General features: G+C 38.4%; 1 protein-coding gene across 13 annotated transcripts in view; it reads left to right on the top strand.

Moving 5' to 3' along the window:
- Positions 1-24,628, top strand: part of RABGAP1L (RAB GTPase activating protein 1 like) — a 246,713-nt gene that overhangs the window by 46,151 nt on the left and 175,934 nt on the right. For all 13 annotated transcript variants that reach the window (XM_075760482.1, XM_075760477.1, XM_075760475.1 and 10 more), the window contains 2 exons: positions 11,235-11,328; positions 16,124-16,274. In XM_075760482.1, the coding sequence (XP_075616597.1) occupies positions 11,235-11,328; positions 16,124-16,274 (245 nt within the window). The remainder of the gene's footprint in view (positions 1-11,234; positions 11,329-16,123; positions 16,275-24,628) is intronic.

Raw genomic sequence — 24,628 nt, 5'->3', positions numbered from 1 at the left:
GGGAAAATTTAAAAATTACTGTCAAAGTAAGGGAGTTTTCAGTTCCTTGGGTACATGGGTGAAGTCTGTTTCTTTGATTTCAATCCTTTTTTTTATAGCTTACAAAAATCACTTCAGATTGTGGTACGAAACAGACATTTTTCGGTAATGAGCATAAATTGGTGTTTGCATCTTGTCTGGAAGCAATTGCAGATTATTTTGAATGGTTTGGATGCTTTATTTCAGTAGTGGTTGTCTTTTCCTTGTCTGCCTATAAACAGAGTGCTTGTTTGAAAGTAATTTGAAAAAGGATTTGCAATCCTGGTGGCTTATTAGCAATTAGAACTTCCTATTGCTAGAGGATCTTCTCAAGTTTTAGTCATGAGCGCCAGGGTTTTGCGTGGCCTCAAGCTGCCACTACGACACTCATATAATTTCACATTTCATATCATTAGCAAGCTCGCTACCCTGGACTTCAGGAGAGCAGACTTTGGCCTCTTCAGGGGTCTGCTTGGTAGAATACCATGGGACAAAGCCCTGGAAGGAAGAGGGGCCCAAGACAGCTGGCTAATATTCAAGGGCCACCTCCTCCAAGCTCAGGAGCAATGCATTCCAGCAAAGAGGAAGTCAAGCAAAAAGACCAGGAGGCCCCCATGGATGAACAAGGAGCTCCTCAGCAAAGTCAAACAAAAAAAGGAAGCCTACAGAGGGTGGAAGCAAGGGCAGGCAGCCTGGGAGGAATACAGAGAAACTGTCCGAGCAGCCAGGGACCAGGTTAGGAAAGCCAAAGCCCTGATAGAAATTAGTCTGGCCAGGGACGTCAAGGACAAGAAAAGCTTCTATAGGTATGTTAGTGAGAAAAGGAGGATGAGGGAAAATGTGAGTCCCCTCTGGAATGAAACGGGTGACCTGGTTACCCAGGATATGGAGAAGGCTGAGGTACTTAATGACTTCTTTGCCTCAGTCTTCACTGGCAAATGCTTGAGCCACACTGCCCAGGTTGCAGAAGGCAGAGACTGGGAGAATGAAGAACCTCCCACTGTAGGAGAAGATCAGGTTCAAGAACATCTAAGGAACCTGAAAGTGCACAAGTCCTTGGGACCTGATGAGTTGCATCCGTGGGTCTTGAGGGAACTGGTGGATGAAGTGGCCAGGCCACTCTCCATCATATTTGAGAAGTCCTGGCAGTCTGGCGAAGTTCCCGCCGACTGGAAGAGGGGGAACATAACCTCCATTTTTAAGAAGGGTAAAAAAAGAAGACCCAGGGAACTACAGGCCAGTCAGTCTCACCTCCATGCCTGGCAAGATCATGGAGCAGACCTTCCTGGAGACTGTGCTCAGGCACATGGAAAACAAGGAGGTGACTGGTGACAGCCAACACGGCTTCACTAAGGGCAAATCTTGCCTGACAAACTTGGTGGCCTTCTATGATGAGGTTACAGCGTCCATGGATAAGGGAAGGGCAACTGACGTCGTCTACCTGGACTTGTGCAAGGCATTTGACGCTGTCCTGCAGGACATCCTTCTGTCTAAATTGGAGACACGGCTTCAATGGATGGACCGCTCGGTGGATAAGGAATTGCTGGATGGTCACACTCAGAGTTGTGGTCAATGGCTCAATGTCCAAGGGGAGAACAGTGATGAGTGGCGTTCCTCAGGGGTCAGTACTGGAACTGGCACTGTTCAACATCTTTGTCAGCAACATGGACAGTGGGAATAAGCGCACCCTCAGCAAGTTTGCCGATGACACCAAGCTGTGTGGTGGGGTCACCATGCTGGAGGGAAGGGATGCCATCCAGAGGGACCTTGACAGGCTGGAGAGGTGGGCCCGTGCGAACCTTGTGAAGTTCAACAAGGCCAAGTGCAAGGTCCTGCACGTGGGTTGGCACAATCCCAAGCACAACTATAGGCTGGGTGAGGAATGGATTGAAAGCAGCCCTGAGGAGAAGGACTTGGGGGTATTGATTGATGAGAAGCTCAACATGAGCCGGCAGTGTGTGCTCGCAGCCCAGAAAGCCAACCGTGTCCTGGGCTGCATCAAGAGAGGTGTGACCAACAGGTCGAGGGAGGTGATCCTGCCCCTCTACTCCACTCTGGTGAGACCCCCCCTGCAGTACTGCATCCAGCTCTGGGGGCCCCAGTACAGGAGAGACATGGAGCTGTTGGAGAGAGTCCAGAGGAGGGCCACAGGGATGATCAAAGGGCTGGAGCACCTCTCCTGTGAGGACAGGCTGAGAGAGTTGGGGTGGTTCAGCCTCGAGAAAAGGCTCCGGGGAGATCTAATTGCGGCTTTCCAGTATCTGAAGGGGGCTGCAGGAAAGATGGTGAGGGACTGTTTATCAGGGAGTGTAGTGACAGGCCAAGGGGGAATGGGTTTAAGCGGAAGGCGGGTTGATTTAGATTAGATGTTAGAAAGAAATTCTTCACTGTTAAGAGTGGTGAGGCACTGGCACAGGTTGCCCAGAGAGGTTGTGGAGGCCCCATCCCTGGCAGTGTTCAAGGCCAGGTTGGATGGGGCTTTGGGTAATGTGGTCTAGTGGAGGGTGTCCCTGCCCGCAGCAGGGGGGTTGTGGAACTAGATGATCTTTAAGGTCCCTTCCAACCCAAACCATTCTATGATTCTATTAAAAAATTATCTTATTTAACCACCTTTATATAAAGGTGATTAAAAAGACTTTTCTCAAAAAACAGTTGGTTCCCCCCTCCCCTCTGACTTTATACTAGTAGTTGTTAACCTTGAAGTGGAATTCTTGTCTGGTTTAGTTTTGGTCATTAGCTTTCTAGTATTTTGTTAAGTCTAAGGATTTTATAATCAAAGTGCCTTGAATACTGCCTTGGCACTTCAAGTAAATGACAGGGAAAATATAATTTTTATGTGTTTATAATGTTGATTTTTTTTTTTTTTGCATTTGGTTATGTCAAATATAGCAGTAGATACTTACCTACAAATTTGTAAATTACTAATGCGGAGTAAAGAATTGCATTGCCTTCGAATTGTGACAGCATCTCAGATTTGATTTTTCATGCGTGTTCTCGAAGATGTCAGTTTTCAGACAGCGCAGTACATGTGGAAGATGTTTGTATTTACAAGAATACCTCCACTGTGCAGCATTTAGTTGGCTTTGTCATCTGTGTGGGAGCAAAACTACCGAACTGAAGCGATAATTTTTCTCCATCTTGTATTCAGCTTTAAGCATTTGTACATCAAATTCAGATATGTCATGGTAGCCCACTTGTATGTTCACTACGTGAGGGTAGATTCATCTCTTTGCATGTTTCTGCACTCAGATTTGGAAGCACAGTTAAGGTTTATTTTTGTGATTTTTTTTTTTTAATGATTCTTGTTTAATGTGACAGTAATGCAGGGCCTGTGTAGAAACTCTATGACACAGAACTAAGACATGTTTTTAAATGCAGAAATTTTTGTTGTATTAAGAAGAAAATGTCGGTTTGGCTAGCCATTTCACGCAACCAACAGAATTGTTTCCAAAGAGAAGTGTGGGTCCTTTGAGAGATTTTTGCACAGACTTCTTTATAACATGTGTGAAAACCATTATCGTATGCAGTGAGTAAAAGACAGACATTATCTAATCCCATGCTGTTCCACCCTCTTTCAGTGTTTATCAAATGTAGGGGTTTTTGGGATCCAAATTTTTGGTTACATAGAGAAGCAATTAAATTTGCAAACTGTTTGCAAGGTAATCAAAATTTTGAGATTTGTCAGCATTAGCTTTTGCTTGAATGATTTTAAGTGAAAAATGTTTATCTTATAATTCCTAAAAAGGAATAAGAATAAAATTAATATTTTATGCTATTACTGGTTTGCTTTTAGTGAGGAAACCGGATATCTTTCTTTTTTGTTTTTATTATCTTTATATGTACTTCAGTAGCTGCCAAATTAATTTTTTGAGTTAATTATGTAACTTACATATAAGCAGAAGGTTCATGTGAGCAGAATTCAATGCAACTCATCTTTGTTCATATTCATAAATCATATTTTTCTGCTCCTGATTATTGCTCTTCCTATAAAGTATAGTGAGGACTGTAATTTCATAAATATGTCATTTGGAAGGCATTTTTGAAATTTTTTTTCTTCATCAAAATATTTTGCAATGCCTTGAAAAGTTGGACCTTTCTGAAAAATCTACTAGAATGAATTTCACAACTTAAACTTTATTTCACTCTTGTCTTTCCTGGTAAAACTACAGTTCGTACTCTATAATTTCCTGTTACCTTATAAATAGAAACTTGCTTTTTTTGTGGCCTTTCTCACGATCGTCTTTTATCTCGTATGTATGGAATGATTCCATGTCAGTAACGTCTATATCTTTTTGCCCTGATAATATGCTGCCAACTTCAGCTCCCCCTTAATTTTTTTTTGTTCTCCTACATAAAAATCAAACTTCTCATTTTTGAAGTATTCCAATTCTATTCCCACCTATCTTCATGACCTAATTTCCTCCTTCTTCAGGCTGCTCCAACTATATTATTTTTCAGTTCCACCTCCTCTTTATTTCACTTGTAAGAGCTTCTCAATTAAAATGCATTAAAAATCCTTTTTTTTCTTCTTCACATCAGTGCTCAAATCCCACTTGTTCTTTTTTAACTGCTATATTCATGCATTTCTACTCATTTTAGGATGTACTTCACTTATTTACTTTTATGCTTGAACTCTCTGTACCAGCAATATAGTTTTCTGCCTTATTTGCCTTTGTTAACTGACAAATGAGTTTGACTTCTAAAGTATTGTCCTATTTCAGGTGATCTACTAAATTTCTTTAAGGAGAACTGGATCTATTGGAAAAGTAGCTCTGCGGCTATATAATTGGTGTTAAATGTGGGTGAGTGGAGTATCATTTAAAGGAAAATTTTTAAAGATGCAAAAAAGGCCCATTCAAAAAAATCCAACCCACCCCAAAACAAAACCCCACCCTCTTTTACTGTAAAACCAGCAAGATTAAAACCACTCAAGCATATTTAATACCTCAATTTTTGTTGACATGAGTAAGAGTTCTTAAGTGGAATTTATTTCCTCAAACCAAACATGGAAAATACCAATGAACTTAGTTGATTATTTTTGTTTGAAAGAGTCTGTTAAGTACCTGATCAGCGAGGGGAACATCTGTGCTATCCGACTTGTGTCTGACTTGGTTTCTCACAGCCTTTTGTTACAGATTTTGCACAACTTGTCAGCGCTGCTGTGGATACTGGAGTTATCCTCTAAGGGTGCTCCGTGTTCTGTATTTGTGGGCTCAAAAGCTTTGTGCTATCAAAATAAATGAGGGGGAAGAAGAGGCCAAGATTTTGCATCTATGTGTATATGGGTTTTTTTCTGTGGGATATTTACTTATAATAAAGAGTTACTGTGCGTGTAATTCTCCTGTTTTGAACACTTGATGCCTCAGTATTTTGTTTGAGCACTGCTCTTCAAGAAAAAAAATACAGACCAGCAGGAGGAAAAAATCCAAAATGAGTGGAGAATGTGTCCTTTGAGGAAAGAAGCAGAGGTTTTTAGAGATGAAAGAATAAAGACAAAGATTTTTTTTTTTTTTGAAGTGACTTGGGCTAAAATTGTGTCCCATGTTGACTAGGAGAAAAAAGTAATGGGCCTAAATTGCAGGTTAAAAGAATTAGGTTTGAACTGAGAGATATCGTCCAAGAGTAAGAGTAATGAAGTGCTTGGAATGAACTGCTTGGGGAGGTAACTAACTGGAGGTTAGTAAGGTTAGTCTAGACAAATACCTGCAAGGGCTGTATGATCAAGATCTGTGTTCTCTTCAGTCAAGTTCAGAAGGTAAGATCTTGGATAACCTAGTGGAGCTGTCTGATGAGGCTCATCTTAATCAGTCAGTTGCTGTCTTGGGAGATAGTCAAAGCCTCTCATGGTTTTACGATGCTTCAAATACATACGGCCATTTTACTGCATAGGGTGGTCTTCTGTCGTACTCCATCAGTTATGAATTCTTTATTATAAAAACCAACCAAACACAAAACCCAAACGCGTGCTCCCCAACCCAAAAGAACCTTATTGTCATTTCATATCAAAGGTAATTTTTGTAATTCTGGAGGTTTTATTTGTTTTCTGCTAAAAACAGCCTTTCGGGCTATTCTGGATCAGACTAAATCCAAAGAGGTCCCTCTGCTACGTGAAAGATGGGTCACTTTGGAAAGCGTTTTCAAAATTATGGGTTAACAAGAATAATGAGCCATGGTTTCTTTTGCTAAAGGTGCTACTAAAGTGCTAAGGTCTTTCATACCAACAGTCATTCTTCTGAAAGTTGGGAGTCTGTTTTTCAAAGCAGGGGGATGTTATAATGAGTCTAGTCAATAGGGTGTTGCTACATAATAAATGTTAGTGCTGGGCCACTTAAAATACAATTCTTTGTGCCCTATTTGGAATAGTCTGCTCATATAATGAATAATTTATGTAATGAATGTTTCTAAATGCAGTAGGCACAAAATTATATATATTCAATAGGCTGCCAATCTTCTTTTCAGTTAGATTAATTCTTTTTTAGTTTGTTCTTGAACGTCCCTACAGATTTTTGAGAGAGACCACTTTTTACACGTGTTCATGTTTGTCTATAGGTGTACTAACAAAACAGACTATATGCAAAATCTATCATCCAGAGATCCCAAGTGATATCTGTACAGGCTTCCATGTTTATCTCAGGCAAATAGCAAATGAAGACCCAAATGGAGCAAATACTCCCCAAAGTAGTTTCTAAACATGTGTGGGACAAACAAGGTCATTGGGGACAGCCAGCAAAGATTTATGAAGGGCAAATCATTGTGACCAACCTCGTTACTTTCTGTCACAAGGTGACCAGCGCTGTGTACAAGGGGCAGGCTGCGGATGGTATATACCTTGATTTTAGGAGGGACTCCAACACCATGTCCCACAGTCTCCTTATCGTTAAATCAATGAGATAGGGACTGGATAAGTGAAAAATAATGTGGTTGGAAGGTTTGCTCGACTGCTGGGATGAAAGAATCAATCAATGGATCAAAGTCCAGCTGGCAGCAAGCAAGTAGTGGTATCTTTCAGGGATCAGCATTGGGATCAGTGCTGTTAAACGTCTTTATTAACCACCTGCGTGATGGGACCGAGTGCACCCTCAGCAGGTTTGTAGACAGCAGCAAATTGGGGCAGCAGTCGATAATGCTGGAGGGCAGGGCTCCTACTCACAGAGACCTGGACAGGCTGGAGAAATGCACTGGCAGGAACCTCCATCCCTGCAATTCAGCACCTGTGAGACCGCGTTCAGAGCGCTGTGTCCTGTTTTGGGCTCCCTGGTACAAGACATGTTGCCACGTGGGGGCAAGTCCAGTGGAGGCTACCAAGCTGGTCAGGCGGCAAGAGCACATGACCTACAATGAGGGGTTAAGGGTTTGGTTCAGATTGGAAAAGAAAATGCGCAGAGGAAGATCTTATGGCTGTCTACAACTACTACATCAGAGGACTTGGAGAAGGTGGAGCCAGACTCTTCTCAGAGGTGCACAATAACAGGCTGAGAGGCCACAGGCACCGGGTACAAGTTGGAACCTGGGAAATTCTGGTTAGATAAAAGGATGTTTTTGGTGAGTTTGTTTGTTTTTAAACTGCGAGCATGATCAAGTACTGGAACAGGTTGTCCAGAGAGATTCTACAGTCTCTTTTCTTGGTGTTCAAGACTACCCTCCCACTCAGGTCCCCGAGTGACCTGATCTAACTAGAGCTGCTTGGAGTAGGAGGTTGGACTAGATGATCTCCAGAGGTCTCTTCCAGCCCAAAGTATTCTGTGATTCTATGCTGATGCCATGCAGAGCAATGCTTGCTGTGGGAGTGCAATGCTTCAGGCTTGCTTTAAACAGAGGCTCTGAATTTAGGGAATTGGTTCGTGAGGCATCCACAAATGAAGTTTTTGTGAGTTTTGTGAATCACATTGCAATTCAAAACAAACAAACAAAAAAACCCGAGGGGCTTACTGTTATCTGTAAACATTCTTAAAGACTATTTGTATGTACACACGTTTACAACACAGCCCCCTTCCCCCCCCGCCCCCCCCGAAGGTTTGCTCCCTTCAGATATCTCCCATCCTCCTCCCATTCTGATGAGGAATAAGTTTTATTGTCCAGTGGATAGGCTCTGAGAGCTCAGGGCAAATACAGGAGGAAGAGAGAAGGACACAGTATGTTTAGAGGAAGGCATTTGCAGAATAAGGGTGGATAAAATCATGCTCTGGCCAGTACTGCTGGCTTATAGATGCTATAGGATGTAGAAAACAATGTATATAAAAGTACACCTCAGAGAAGAGCATCTACATTTAAATATCCCTCCTATGCCTCTCTTTTTTTTTTTTTTCCTCCTTAATTTATACCTAAGTGCTTACACAGGTTAGAATATGTAAATAGTCTTTAGAGTGGAAGCAAAGTAGAGATTTTTAAAGCTGTTTATTCTCCCTCTTTTGCCCTGTTCTATTTTGAAGTTTGACGTTAGTGTCTTTTGAAAAGGAACATATGGCATTTCTAATTAAGGCCTGTGATTTTCTGACATATAACTGAATAATACATTCCAAATACTGTTAAGCCTTCCAGATGAAAGAATTTTCAGGGCTGAAGCACTGTAGCTTTGTGATATATCTAGCTGGAATACATATGCTATGTAACACTGATCTCCTTAAGAACTTCGAAGAATTTTGCGCAGAATACCAGTGTAGTGAGAAAAGAAGGGGTTTGTTTCTATTTTGTCTGATGTTAGTATTCCTTGGCAGGCTGAGGTTTGGATCAGATAACAGCTAGTGTGCGTTGTTTCTCAAAGTAGCTTAATTTTTAAATGTTTTGGTCTGATTGGTAATTTGTTTTATTCATCTTTATCAGATTTTGTTTCAGACTCAAGATTTGTTTGTGTATATTTTTACCAGTAGCTCTTGTAGGCATGCACTGTAACTCTTTAGTCTCTCCAAAGTAATTCAAATCTCTCCTTTCAGAATGTTGCGTAAAGCACTTGTCTTGCTTTACCTCGAATGTTGGAAACCTTTCTGAAATGGTGGCTTATGATAGATTTCTGGTATGAGCCAGGTTTCTCAAGGTTCTTAATATGTAGCATTAACATTAATATGTACCTTCTGTCTCTGAATGGCCAATGTACTCAATCTAGAGAGGGTTTCCTCAATTTTTTTCCCCCTTGTTTCCAGAGGAAGTAGAAGGGCTGCATTTATAATTTATCGCATTTATAATTGATCTCTTTGAGTCAGTTATGCAAATCAGGAGAGGAGAGAATTTAAAAACTGCGATGCATTTAGTTTTTTAACTTAGGGGTTTTTTTTAGTTATTACTAGGCCTGGGTGGTAAATGAGATTTGCCTTTCCAATATTTTGGGGAATTTTAGAAAGAAAGGAAAGATGAGTCTCCAAATACATTTCTCCCACTGGAACTTACTGGGTTCCTTTCGTTAGTGGGAAACCTTTTAAAGTGATACCAAATTTTAGTTAAAATGATAAATTTGGGGTTTTTAGATCTTCCTATTTCCATTTCTAGAACTAGCGAATGTATGCAAAAGATTGGGAAACCTTAAAGTCAAGTTTCCTGTAGGTTTATGATAAGTTGATTGGTTTGGTGGTTTGTTTTTTTTTTTTTTTAAATTCTAAGGGGAAAGTATTTAAATCCAGGTTGATCTTTTATTTTGGGGCCTGTAAAGCTGTACAAACTGGTTCCAAGCTGAAAGGTTTCACTAATCTAATATTCAATTTGAAATACAAATTGATTTTTGATCTGCTTCTCTCTTCTCTCAGGACAACATTTTTCCAGTTAATTGTCTTTGAAATACAGTATATGCTGTCTTTGTCCTCCTGGTTCGTGGTCAAATTCAAGCACTGACGATATTTTTACTAATGACTTGTATTTGGCAACTGCTAGAAGTATAAATTAGAAATGTGTAATTGGGGTGAGAATGACAAGGATGAAGCCTTAAGAGGGTAATTGTGTTGACGTATTGAAGATCCTCCTCTACCTGAACCACTACCGTTGTCTACATAAAGTTGGATGTGAAGTGTTTAATGTATCTGCCGAATTAAAGATATTAAGTCAGCAACCAGATGGGACCAAGCTGCGTTGAAGAGAGTATCTAAGGGACTTTGGGAGGTGTAGTCCTCCTTTTTTGTTTTATTTTAGCCTCTTGAGACAGCTTGGCTCACAGGAAAGAGCAACCTCAGAGACCCTCTAACATCTAAGCTGTCCATAGCTTCGGAGGCCTCTGAGGATAATGAGGTTGTTGCGGTGTCTCTTTTTAGGTTGTGTTTCATAGTAAAGGTGCTGAGAATTTGAGCCCTGTCAATGTTTGTTGTTGAAATTGTATTCATGTTTAATTTTAAGCAGTACTTTATTCAGATGAAACGGGGAAAAAGTCCAAAGAACTGCAAAACCATGTTCCCATGAGGAGCTGCTCTAGAGTTAGACTGTTCAGCTTACTGTGGACAGCTGCATAGCCCCGTGAGACACGTGGAAATTGGACAGTTACTTGGGTTGGATGGTTGTGTGAGCCCAGTATCCCAGGCTCGCATTATCCCTTCTAGTTTCGTGTATTAGTCATATAATGACATATATCTCTCCATAAGTGTTTTATTCTTAACACTCAGGAGGTTGGTTTTTTTTTTCCATTTGAAGCATTCTTTTCTGTTCCATGCAATATGACCTTCAATGTCACAGTGTTGTTTTTGCTGGTCTTCCGTGAACTTATTTCAGTAAAAAAAATAAATTATTTTGTGGCTCTGTGTAGACTTCTTGAGATCAGAGTACCGCATGAGAGCAGAATGGCTCCTAAGGGATGCAGTGTAATGAAGCAGCGTTATCTACTATGCTTTAAAAGACAGTTGTCTTTGTGTGAAGTCTGGAGTGGGTGTGACTTTTAGATAATACTGCATTGTGAAATTTCATTAACTGGACAGTTAGGAGCCTTGAATTTTTTCTCACATAATGCTTTTCTAGATCCCAGCCCTTTTTCCTGTAACAGCGCTGTGAATTATTCCCTAGTCTTGTTCTCTTAGACTTTATGGTAACTTTATTAATACACTTGTTTTGTCAAGTCTGCTAAACATTCTTTACGGTTCCACTAATGTTTTCTATGTCTGTTTGTGGTTTTAAATCTGATATGTAAGAAGAATTTGTCTGAGACCTATATGTACACATCTTTTAATGTCTGTTCTCTTTGGTAAACCTGTGCATGCTTTTGTTTTCTTGTTTTGTCTTTTTTTTTCTTTTTTTTTTCTTTTTTGCAGAGAGTGATAATGAACTCTCCAGTGGCACTGGTGATGTGTCAAAGGATTGTCCTGAGAAGATTTTGTATTCCTGGGGAGAATTACTGGGGAGATGGTAATGCTTCATTTCTTAAATTTAGATTTTAAGTGTTAACCTTTTCTTTGTTTTGTGAGACTGTATGCTCTTGTGCAAGAGGTTTGAAATTCTTCAGCTTACACAGTTTAAAAACTAAAATACAAAACACACTGAAGTGTGGGTTTGGTTTTTTTTTTTAAACCTAGTTTAAAATGGACTGGTAAATCCTTTTATTTTAACTCACAGTTACTTCACAAATCTCTCCCACGGCATCTGCAAAAGCCTTGTTGCATTCAGAGTTTGAGAATACATGTATGCTCACCCCACAGGTGTGAGTCTTCAAATGCAGAACTTTGTGGGCACCTGTGTTCCTTGGGGCTGGATGTTCAGCTCTCATGAAACTTGGTGCTAAGATAGAAAAGACAGAGCAGCTCCAGTCTGTCCTGTCTCAGCCATTTGTGCTAGCTGATATACATTTGATTGATTTGTTTAGAAGCACTTTTTTCCTTTGTGGTGGGTTTTTTTTTGTGTGTGTGTGTGCTATATATAAGCACTCGAAAAGGAATTCTAGAAAGACTGTGATCCTCTCTGAAACTGTTCCTGTTGGAGAGTAAAATGAAAACTATTTGTAAGCCTAGAGTATGTTCTCAACAGTGTTATTTCTGTGGTTTAACTAACTGCTTCAGTAGCAGCATATACTTTGTCAAGAGAGGAAATAAGTCTGTGAATTTGCTACCTCTGAGAGACCTTACACTATTAGCAAATGCCAGAACCACTTACTTGGTTTTCCCTTTGTAAGTAATAGCTCCTGCTGCCTGAGACAAAAATAATCGCAGGCCCTTAATCTGGAATTGGCAGAGTTTCCTTTTCCCATCACCAAAAAGAGTCCTGGAAAACATTTTAAGGATTTATTTGGGCAATTCCCCCCTTGCCCGCTTTGTAGCTTTGGAAAAACACAGCCTCTTGCTGCTGACCTTATCTTTGATGGAGATCTCATGCAAAGGTTACCTAAATGAGACATCGCAGGGTTTTATTGAGCTGAACCAGAACCCTTCCCTCTGGAACACTTCTCTCCTGCTCAACTATTTTGTCATCCAAGTTTCTGGCCTTAATGAAAGATCTTTTTGGGGAAGCGCAAATATTTAATGGAATGAATGTGCAAATATTCTGGCTGTGGACTCTCTGAATGATTTAGAAAATACTGAGGAAAAGTGTGGAAGCCAGTTGATCCCTATAGACGAGGTGTGCTTTCCTCACCTGAAAAGTCTGTAAACAGATCTCCTCTGGGGCTAGTTAGAACTTTCCAAAGCCTGTTCTAAAGGAAATCCCAAGAGAGAGTTTATAGATTGCAGTTTTAAGTCTGGCACCCCAAAGAGGAAAGCCATCCTGAGTCCTTAAAGAACTGTGTGGCAGGTTTGTTTCAACCTGCATTGCTTTTACTTTGGAAGATGCTACTTTTTAATTTTATTTATTTTTTTAAAATTACCTGTCAGTTGATTCTTTTAGTTTTAACTTTTGCTCTTGACAAGAATCTGGACTCTAGGGATAAGCATACTGAAGTACAGAACTGCCTACAGCTCATTCTCTCACATTTCACAGAACCAACTATTTCTTCAAGTTACTCAAGTATGCTATTCAATGAGACAAAACATTTAAAACTTTTGGAGTAAACTATTTTTGTTTAGTCCTCACATTACTTACACACTTAACTGGGAGGATCATTTAGTAGTTAAAACACCTTTGTTAAAATGAGTTAAAATGGGATGAGAAATGGGAGATCACATTGCTTGAAGACTAGCAGTAGGAAACATCATCTTTAGGAGTGTCTCAAGCACTATTACCCTTTAGATAAATTCAAGTGTATAAAATACTTGAATTCTTGAACAGTGTTAAGTTCCCTTTTAAGAACAAAGCTTGGAAAGAGTAACAGATGAAAAATGTTAACAATTTGAAAACTAAAAATAGATTGAAATAAAATCTTCTAGTGTGTTGAAAACTGCAGCATATGCTAGTGGAATATCTGTGCACTTGTAAAAAAAAAAGTAAATAAATAAAAATTAACATTTCCACTTGGAGAGCTGGTCTGCTGGTGTCTCTTAGATGAAAAATTTCTTGCATTTTAATTGCTTCTTGTCATTTCATTAAAATGTCACTGTAACCTTACGAACTGACTCAGCAGAAACATTGGTCCTTCAAGCATATAAACAGGAATAAGATAATTTACCAAAAAATATCAATAAATAGTTGGAAAGTAATGGAATATCTTTTAATTTATTTTAACTATTTCCTGCATCCTCAGCATTAAAGTTGTTCTTGCAAGCTGAGCTAGTTTAGCTTAGTACTTAACTATTCCTGATGTGTTGTTTTTGTTGTTGTTGGTGGTTTTTTTTTAAAAAAGTAGTAATGGTCAATAGCAGTCTTTGATCAGAAACAGTTGTTTGTCAAGTTGGAGCATAGTCTATGCATTGCTGTTCTGTATCCTTGCTCTTTGATGTTTTAAAATTATGTCTTTGAATTTTGCGCAGGTGGATTACAGCACTTTGTAACAAATTAAAGATGTCAGCATCCATGAATGACCCATTTTTTCCCCATGTGCTAAAGGATGAGACCAGAATAAGACAAGCTTTTATTTTATGCTTGTTTTTGTTATAGTCTGGCCAAGCAGGTGTCAGAAAGTGTCTAGGAATGTAAGGTGCCTGGGCTGCTACACAAAGGAGGGAAATACATCATTTGTTCGTACTATAGAATACAGAGCAAGGATTATTAATGATGATCAAGCTGTTTCCCAAACAGACCTTCAGAAACTAAGGAATTGTCTGTTAAAGTTACTAAGTTACGCTTTACTGTATGGACTAATGTGGCTAAAGTATTACCTCTAGCCTAAAACTTTCTAAATACATGACAAATCCAGTAAAATTTGGTGTACTACAGCACGCTTAATTCTCAGTTATGAATGTTTAGTAGAAAGGGTGGTATAACAGCATGGAACATGCATCTCTGTTAGTTGTTGCCATAAACTATTTGTATTGTTTTTGTGGTGTTGCTGAAAAATTCCCTGTTATGTTTATACGGGAATGCACCTTTTTTAACTGCTCATTTTATTTTATCTGCTTGTCGAGTCCTCAGAGAAGGCCTTCTGGGTTTCCTATATAATACGTATGACCAAATCCATGTAATAACCAAACTAACCTGATTTGAAGTGTGCTAGGAATGCTTCCTTTTCACACAATTTGAGTGTTAAGTTTCTGGTGTATTTTATTGATTTATTCCTGAATGTGCATTTCATAATTCTGTAACCACTTAGAGCATCTAGTCCGTTTAATATTTTGGTGGATATTGTTTTTAATGCCTAGATTTTCCCATCACAAGACCATTAGTCTAATGTGACTTGCTGCAAAATGGATTGAAAAAGGAGAAGGGACTAGTTGGGTTTTAATTTGGCTAACTGAATGATAAAGTTTGAAATTACTTTTGTTGCACTATACATTTAAAATAATTGTTGTAGTTAAAAGAGTAAGGGCATTAAAAAAAATGCACACTCTGTTTTTTTTAATTCTCAAGTCATTTGGAAAAATGGGGATATCATCCTCCGTGTATAGGAAAAAGACATTTATTTAGAGTACCTTTTAAATTTAAACAGTAGCGGTAAACTGTTCACATCTTAATGACCTGTTTCAAAGAATGAGTTCTCTAAACATTTATGTAAAATCAAGGGTCAAATTGCAGGTTATTTAATTTAATCGCAGCTTGCTAGCATTTGGCTAATCTGCCACTCGCTATTCTTTTACCAGTAGAGTTGAAAAAACATAGCAATGGTCAAAACAACAACAGAGCAAAGCACTTCCTACATTAGAAAGAATAAAGAGTCAATTCACACAGTCTTCCTGCTGCATTGCTCTGAAAATTGCCATAATAAGTCAAAGCGAGGTTTAATCTAGATCAGTAAACACTATTATCTCACAAAGGATTTTTAAACATCTGTGACTGAAAGCTTTGCAATATTGTGCACGTGCAGTGATTTTATCCTAAATGTATGGGCTCAGTGAGCGGCTGGGGTTTGAAAAACACTTCTTTAGTATTCAACCTGCCTGAATACAGCTTTCACATAGCTCTATGTACCAACTTCTGCAGGATTAATTATGCAGCGTTGGAAAATAAAAAAAGTCATCCTGCAATTGTCTTCCTACATTTCTTGCAGTATGTACAGAGTAAAACGCTACCTCAAACTAATATGCAGATTTATTTGGAATGGTGGGATTTTACTGAGGTAGGTGCAAGTGTTGCTGTGTTGTGGGACTTGAAGCGTCCTCTTGGCATTAAGTGGAAAACCAGAACGTCAGTCTTCATGTTGGTACTCTTAAAACTGGCTTTTTATTTGTTTTCCAAAATTTATTTCTCTATACAGCTTAGGTTATTTTTAATTTCCTTTTCTTAACCTAAGCTAAACATACATGTTGAACAAATATTTAAATTGAAATGTCTGCACAGATGGCATAGTTTTTCGATTAAAATTGTTCTTCGTTAGCCAGTTAAGTTCAATGTGTCTGCAATTGTTTATTGTTCTAATTTTCATTAATTTCTCCAAACCTAGAGAATTTGGATATCGCTACATTTTTGCCACTGGTTCTTATTGTAAATCCTTGCAAAATTTTGGCTTTTCATCTGACAAATACTGATTAACGTAACCAGTGGAAGAGGAGTTTAAGTTGCTAGTTCCTAACTCTACTTTTCAGAATAACATTGGAAAGTTGAACAACTTTTTATATATTTTTTAAGTCTTAATTTCTACTCTTCTAGTTGAAGTATAATAAGCAAATGATTGTCTGTTTCTCAGGCACAATAATCTTGTTGTGAGACCAAACGGATTATCTACCCTGGTGAAAAGTGGTGTTCCAGAAGCACTAAGGGCAGAGGTTTGGCAGTTGCTGGCAGGGTGCCATGACAACCAGGCAATGCTGGATAAATATAGAGTTCTCATCACAATGGTAAGTGATTTCTTTTTTTTTTTTTCTCCTCTCTTTCCTTCTCTCTCTCTCTTTTTTTTTTTTTCTCCCCTCCTTTGGTTAAAATTAATTCTAGTTTTATTCGGTGGCAAAGTAGCAAAAGAATGAAACAGTTTGACTTGTTTTAAGCAACTGAAATTGTGATTAGGTGACTTTACCTCCTGCCATGGGTACCTGCTGAATGGCATTAACAATAGAAATTGCTGACCTATATCTGTAGTAATGCTTGACATTTAGCTTTCTGTTCACTTGCTGTGATGATAATAAGCACATCAGCTTGTTGTTCAGGTGTTTGGGTTTTTTTTATAAACTCAAATTCATTGCTTTGTTTTTTCAACAGTTTCTGTTCTCTTTATGCCTTAATTTGTTGGGTTTTAGTTTAAAACACCCCCCCCCCCCCAAAACCAACCAACCAAACCCCTACAAACTTGAGTATTTCTTGTTTTGTTGTTTATTTAAAAAAAAATGTTAAAAACATTTTTACCTCCAGGAAACCAGTGTCCTTCCTGCATGGGTGATTTGAGAGGAGAATCCTGTTAAGAATCTCTTCCCTTTCTCTACCCTAATGCCATCCAGTGCAGTCAGTAAACGCTGTAAGAAGTTTTCTGCATAGATGTTCCAGACTGCTTATAGCTGTGATTGAAAGATTGAGAACCACTGCGATGTAGTAGCAAAAACTCTACAGTGTCAGGAGGGAAACTCACTGTTTGGGGTTCTAAAATTCTTGCCACTGCAGGGTAGTTATGCACTCTTGAGAAAAACAGCAGTCTCAAAAATGGCCGTAACAGCAGAAACGGATGAACATTTTATATGTTGCTCATACAAAGTGTTGGATTTGTTATCTAGGGAATGAATGTGTCTATACAAAAGTTCTGGGGTAGACAGTGTTAGTAAAAGTTTCCTTTCATAACGTTGTAATCTCTTTTTTTTATCCTTGTCCTCTTAATTTGACCTACCCACTATGTTTGTAAAGTTTAAAAGCGTCCCCAGAGTGAGATCTGTCCTCATACCTGCTTTTTCCTTTACCGATAAAGAAGGATGTTTTGATAGTGTAAATTTTTCTTTTTGACGTTGTAGTTGGGTTATATTTTTCCTTAGAAACCATTCACAGGACATCTGTCAGCTGTATGTTGCATCAAAACCACCTCCATTATTTTGCTCTTGCTTTCCAAAAGTGGGGAAGATGTTTGTTTCACAGCGGAGGAGGGAGTGGAAAACTTCTAAAATGCAAGCCTTATCTTGATGCTAGGGCCTCATGCCTTAAAAATACCTTGCTACATTTGGCCTTTTCATGATGGAAATATTTAAGTGACGTGTATTTTAGAAGATGATATTGCATACAGAATTTAATATGAAATATTATACTGTTATGGATTAGGAAATGAAATCCTATTCTGAACTGAAGCATTTCTGCAAACTCAGTTGGTTTGGTTTTTTTTTTCTTTTTCCTGAAGTAAATCACTTCTGTTCTGAAATCAGAAAATTTCTTCTACATTCCGACTGTAACTGCTGGTGATCACATCATTTGGCATACATTGCATGAAAGGTTTCATGAAAAGAAATGAACAGGAGAGAGTCTGTGCCAAACCAAAGCTAAGTCCCATTTTTAGGAATAGTTAATACTGGGCGCTTCAGAAAAACGTGTCAGCTAATATTTTTAATGAATTATTATCTGATATTTATGTCTGTGAACAGAACTTCTTTCAGTTTCATTTTGGTGTTTTGGTAATGTGAATTATAAGATATTTTAGAGAGAGAGAGGCATGTATATATTAGTGTTATCTTATGTGTGTCAATAATAATACGCATGTAAAACTTCAGAGTTATTTGGGTGTTAATGACTGTTCACTTGCTTCTCCTGTATGAAAAAGCAGAACTGATTTTTCTGCATTGTTTGTATGCTACCTTCTCAATATACCAACAATGTGTGCTTTATTTTTTCCATAATTATTTATTCTTCCCATCAAATACATAGCTTTCATCTTGATTCAGTTGATGCATACATTTACACAGATTTATTGTCTCCTTGTATTTTGGTCATTCTGCTTAATGTTTCTCCTTTGTTTAGCCTCACTTCTGGAAGCTGGATATTTGAAACCAGGTATTTTTGTGGGTGTCTTGACCGTTTCAGTAGTATATTCTGTAAGGCATTCCTAGATGTGCCTAGGTGGTTAGAGGTGGCAGCGTTCTGCACTTGCAGTCTTGAGAACAGAGTGTGCTGAGTTACAAGCAGTAGGAGGTGGTAGTAGCATCTGCAAACTTGACCCACTACCTGCTTACCTCCTCATACAACTCCCCTTGGTACAGCTCTCTCCCTCAAACAGCTCCCCAGTACTGCCTCGCTCTCTTGAACCTTTCAGAATGCTCTGTGCCGTGCTGCTCCATCTCCTAGCTCATTGTAACAGCTCCTCCTAAAAGCCTGCTCTCCCAACACCCCAGCCCTTTCCCATCATCCAGGCTTACCTGCGCCGTTCCGCCAAACTGCCAATCACAGTGCCTCAGTGGGAAAGAGGACACTTGGAAATCACCAGAAAAATGTCTGCACCCAGGGATTTGTAAGAAAGTAAGTTTATATAGGTGCAGTTGGGGCTTTTTTGGTCTGGTGAGCAAAGTAACATGGCTACTCTGTGTAACTCTTGATCAAAATGCTATAGAGTACTGTAGTAATTAATACAGTGTTAGCCAGTACTTACCAGTAAGGTAAGGGATGCTGGCCAGTTTTCTTGAATGAGGCTTGCCTTTAAAAGCATCTTTGACATCTTTGATTTCTTTGGTTATATGACAGCTGAAGGAATTTTTTTCTAAAGAAAATTTCAGAGACTTAACTTGAGGAACAAATCTTGAAAACTGTCATTTTACTATCATAGCTTAAAAGGTGAACCCAATAGCTGGAATTATTAGTATTGAACATATGGTACCTAATTTATGACTACTTATTCTGGGAAACAGAGATAAATATGTTAAAAACTGGAACTTTAAAACTACTGCGGTGTTGCTGGTTAACTCCTGGTGCAACTGTGCTTGCTAGTGAAAGAGGAGAATTGTATTGTTGGCAGGCCAAAGCCGCATTCCTTGTGATGAGCTGAGCGATAGCGCTCTGGACATTTAAATCTACTTTAGTGACCATGCTGTAGACAGTTGTTGTTCTACACCAATTGCGTGCAGTTTGTGCAGTAGTACGTTAGATGGGCCAACTATTGTTCATGTCACTTAACAGATCTGGTATGCGTGTTATGCTATATAGATCTATCTCTATGCAGAGCTCTGAAACCTACTGCAGTATTTTGCAGTTAGAGAAATGGTTTTTTGTTCAGTGTGTTCTACAGGAGAGAGTAATTTGGGGTTTGTTTTAGTGTTTCAATTCAGCACAGAAAGCAAAATAAAATATCTGTTTTATTTAGAAAAATCAATGCCATACTTTTCTCCAAAAGGCATGTCCTCTTGTCCTCCACACTGGAGGTCAGCAGTCTGTCAAGAATGATCGAATGAACTGTGTTTCCTTTCCCATAGCAGAGCATTCACACACTGATACATTTCCCTTCTCTACCTGAGTTTGGAGTTCCAGGAGGAAAAGGAGAAAGAAATACTTCTGCTCTCACAAGCACTTTCTTACTGACAAGCACTATCTTGCTATATCTTCCGTCTCCTGCTGAGTTCCAGCTTGGTGATTACCATGAGCCTCTCAAAAATTTTGACTGGAGCACAATAGTAGGTCTTGCATACAATTTTAGAGTGTAGGAGTTGTGATTTGGCAGCTGCTTCATTTCTGACATATATGTAAATCTGTACTGTATGACAATCAAAATTGGCCTTAGTTACCTTTCTGACGTGTGTGCCATAGGCTTTTGACCCTGCTGCACGTGGCAGAGTAAAGGAGGGGGAAAATAAGAGAGATAAATAGGTGGTTTTTTATATATATATAAAAAAAATTTTTTAAAGGAAAACACAAATGAAATCAGTGAGAAAAATCTGCTTGTGTGATGATAATGAAGGGGTAATATCAGTACTTGTATATAGAGCTTCTGTAAAAAAAAATGTCGGAACCATTTGTTAAGAGAAGATTAGTAGGGAACCATGCATAAGCTAGGGTCACTTCACTGATAGGGTTTTTTCTCCTGCCTACTTGACATCATTTCATGTTCAGCTTCACTGGTTCCTCTCAAGAGAGACTCAGATGAATTTTTCCCATGACGAGATACATTTTAAGCTCCGATACTTGGCGAGCCACAGTTTACCCTGTTTACAATTGAGGTGACTGGTAATCGTCTTCAGCAATAGGTATGGTCCCCCTTGCCTCACTCTGCCCTTCCTTCACGCTGTCCCTTTCACAATAGGTGTCAGGCACTGTCGATGTGTAAATTGTTAGAAATCTGCTGTCACTTGATGGCAGTCGTAAAGCAACTAACTGTAGAACACTTGTTGCATCTGAATTAGGACAGATGTTTTATTTATTACATCTTATGCTGCCTATTAGTAACATTTCGCTTTTGTGGTTTAGTTGGTTTCATTCTCGTATGGGTTCTCACTGCTGAATTTGTAGGGAGAGGCTTCTTTCCATCCTTTTCAGTGTTACGGACTGGGTGCCTGTTTTGTAGTCCCATAGTTGGATCAGTAAAATAAGGAAAGCAGAAAAAGAAGGCAGTTATTCACATTCTATAGTCTGAAAACTTTTGGATGGACCATTTTAAGGTAGGATTTATGATTTTAAATGTATAATTTCTTAATAAAAGACTTTCAGTTTACAATCTGATTTGCATTTAGAAATGAGCTGTATGTATAAAGTTCACCTAATGGCATATATAGACTACTTTTACATGCTGCTGCTGCTCTGGCTTAAGCAAACAAAACTTGTTTTAAATTCATTATTAATATTTTTTTTTAAGTATGACCAGAAAAAGAAACCTGGTTTCATATAAAGCAGATGTTGGTAGTATTATGTTACTCAAAACCGATGAAAGTTTGTGTATGAATGTGAATGCCCATTTTTGAGATGGATGGTGACTTTGAGTTGAAGGTCTTAAAGACTAAATGACTGTCCTTCCAAATGACTTGTAAGAGAACCAAAAATAAGGTTATTTGTTTGTTGTCATAATTTCCTTTGGCAATATGAGCATGTGCCCAGAACAGTTAGAAATAATAACTAATTAAGGAGTCAGGCTTCAGAAGAGTTGGCCAAAAAAGAGCTTTGTCTGCTGACCGTGTAACGGTGTTTTGTATCTGGGCCAACAACATTTCAAACCACTCTACAAAGGAGTGAAAATCCTAAGAATTCTTCCGAAGTCTGAAGCAAATAGGAGAGGCATTGATTTGGGGGTTAAATATTGCCATATGGTGAAAATAGTTTATCTCAGTAATATGATAATTTGAAATTGGCACTAATCACACAGAGGTATAATTCTCAGGCAGTAGGGACCAATTATATGAAAGTACATTGGTTTTTGGGCTGGATGAAATCTAATCAATTTAGAGCTAATATATGTGGTTTATCCGTTCTGTTTGGACCAGTATTATTTTTTCTGATTCCTACAAGACAAATCCTCTCATTATAAAGCAAAAAGAAAAAAAAAAAAAACAAACTGCAAGTTAGGGTTTCAGATTTCTGGAGACCTCTGAGGTTAAGAAGTTTTGCAGGCCCAGACACAAAATCAAACTTCAGCCTTTGTTTGCTGAAAAGAGCAGTAGATGGTGGCAAATCAAAGCAGTCTGCATACACCGATGGAATTACATGTTACACGCTAATTTTCTTGTACCCGTGTGGTCACAAGCCCTACAGTACCTGCGTTCAGCTGCCTCGGCCGGTATCAACTGGGTGTGACACGGAGGACAAGGCTACAAAGTCATCCCTGCATCTCTTGGGTTTCTCTTGGCTGGTGACAACAAACTGGGTTTTTTGACAAGTTTTTGGTACTCTGTAGGAGCCAAACAATTCTCATGGTGTGGTCTTTTCCCTCGGAAGCTTGCTGGCTTCAGCCTATGTAAATCTTAGACAGCGTTGCTGCTCCGTCTCTCTTTCCTCATTGCGGATGGGTTTGTGGCTCCCAGCCCGTTTTCCTGTACTGTAGCTTTGCTGCGGGTCTCTAGCTGGCTGGGCATCGCATCAATCTTATCGCTTCTGTTACAAACCTCAACAGAAAAGGAAGAGCTACGCTGGAGAGAAATCACTAAAATTCTCTGACAGCTGTATTTCTTATAAACACTTTCTGAGAACAGAAACTGTTTCATAGCGGTAGGACTATGAGAAGGCCTACAAATGGATGTCTGCATCATCTCTTCTCCCAAAGGTGGCATGTTGCGCTCTTGCCCAAAATTAAGAGTTAGAAATAAGATAGCTAAAACCAGTGAGTATCGCTGTTGAAGTTTCATTATCTACTTAAGTACAGTCATCCATGCATTGAATTAAACTTCAATTACTTCTGCTAACTTAGCACTAATACTGAAATTAGTGCATCCATCTGCAAACTGATCTCAAAGGACCGACATCAAGATCAACTTTCATGAAAACCTAATGTAGAAATGTATTTACTTTTTACACTTTGAAATTACCAAAACTGTTCAAACAAGAAAAGGTATTTGCTTCTTTGCTTCATACTTAATATTCACTTGGCTTTTTTATTGTTATTGCTAGTTTTCTCCCATAGTTAGCGAATGGAAAGTGGAGGATATTACAAATGAGCTGCCGTGTCTATGCAAATAGGATTAAATGCACTTAACTTTGAAACCAGCGCCTTGATACTGTGTTTGTGGGAGGGGTTGGTTGGTTATTTATTGGTGTGAAACTGTTGGCTTGTAACAGTTTAGCTGTGGATTGAGAGAATTACTTAGATAGGAAAGCTATTTTAGTTTGAGTAGAAAATTAATCAACCTTGTTATTTGCAGCAATACCAAAGGATATTAAGTTAGCACTAGGAAGAGCAATATTTTTTGTCCCAATGGCATCGCACAAGGTTCCACTGCTCAGTGTTCTGAGACTAATTAATCAGTAAGGGTGTCTAATTAAAAAGATGACTGTTCACCAGCTGCCACAGCAGGTTGGTTAATGGACTGAAACATTAGAGTATTTTTGTAGCAAATATTTGTGTTCAGAATGCTGCATCTATTTGTCCTAACTGAAAATGGGGGAGTTTTTGCATCTCCGGAGTGAGGAATAACTTGTATGTTCTCTGCCCAGTCCAGTGGGGAAAAGTTAAAAAGTTAAAAAAGTTTTGGAAATGCTAATCTATTATATTTTTGTTGTTCTAGTTTTTTCTTTTCATCTTTATTTGTTCTCTCTACTAATTAGGAACAGTTTCCCTTAACTTTTAGAGAGATTAGCTATCAAGAGTGATATAGATATACACATATCAATTATAAAAGACCCTAGTATAAAAGGATCAATTATCATTATAAAAAATTGTGATGTTTTTCGCTAGACTAAAAACAGAGACTACTAATACATGTTTTATTGCTTTTTGAACGAGATACTTAGATATTAAGCAAAATAACTCTTGAGGAACCGATCACTTTGAGATGTATGTGCAACATTTCCGGTTTCATTTTTGTTTTAAATTCATCTTATTCAAGACACTGCCTAGAGATATTAAATTTTACTTTTCTCCACCTTTTCTGAAAGGGTAAGGATAGGATGACTTTTACTTAACTGTTCTCTTAAACTGAGATTGTTCATTTCATGGCAAGTAGATTCTTTATATGTTTATAATTTAGTGTGATTTGTAGAGAAAAAGTCATATCATGTGCTAGTTAGATTCATAGGATGCCTCATTTTTGGTATCAGTTTTGAGCTGTTAGTGCTGACAGTTACAGTCTTCCGCTTGTTTGAATTATTTTAGTGGCACTGCATGCTTTGGAATAATAAAGTATATATAAACTGAAAATACTTACTAGAAATTAGTGAAAAAATATTGTCTCTGAAGAGCAGAAGTTGACAGAAGTTTAATTGTTTAAATAATTTAATTTACATTCAGACTTCAGATAAAAGGTTGAGTTTATTATAAATGTACCGGGGTACTGAGTTTCATAGTAAATGTTAATATTACTCTTACAAACTCAGGAATAAAATGTCCCTAAGGTGAATTTAATTTGCCAAGTTTTAATTCATTTAGAGCTCATCTGGAGAAAATATTTCAATTTTGTGTGCACAAAAGGGAAAATCTTGTGCTCGCTCTTCATCTTCAAAGAAATTCTTCAATGTAATGACAGCTCCTTTTAGGAAAGAAAGGAGTAGCATCCATTAGTAATTTTTATTTTTATGTCATCTTAATTTTAACTTTTATGTATGATATTTCAGGTGGAAAATAACACCAATAATATTTTTTTTCCTGGGCCTGCATAACAATATA

The sequence above is a fragment of the Balearica regulorum genome, chromosome 8, assembly GCF_011004875.1.
Source record: "Balearica regulorum gibbericeps isolate bBalReg1 chromosome 8, bBalReg1.pri, whole genome shotgun sequence".
NCBI lineage: Eukaryota > Metazoa > Chordata > Aves > Gruiformes > Gruidae > Balearica > Balearica regulorum.
Note: the sequence above shows the minus strand (reverse complement) of the source record. Positions and strands in the feature narration are given on the sequence as shown.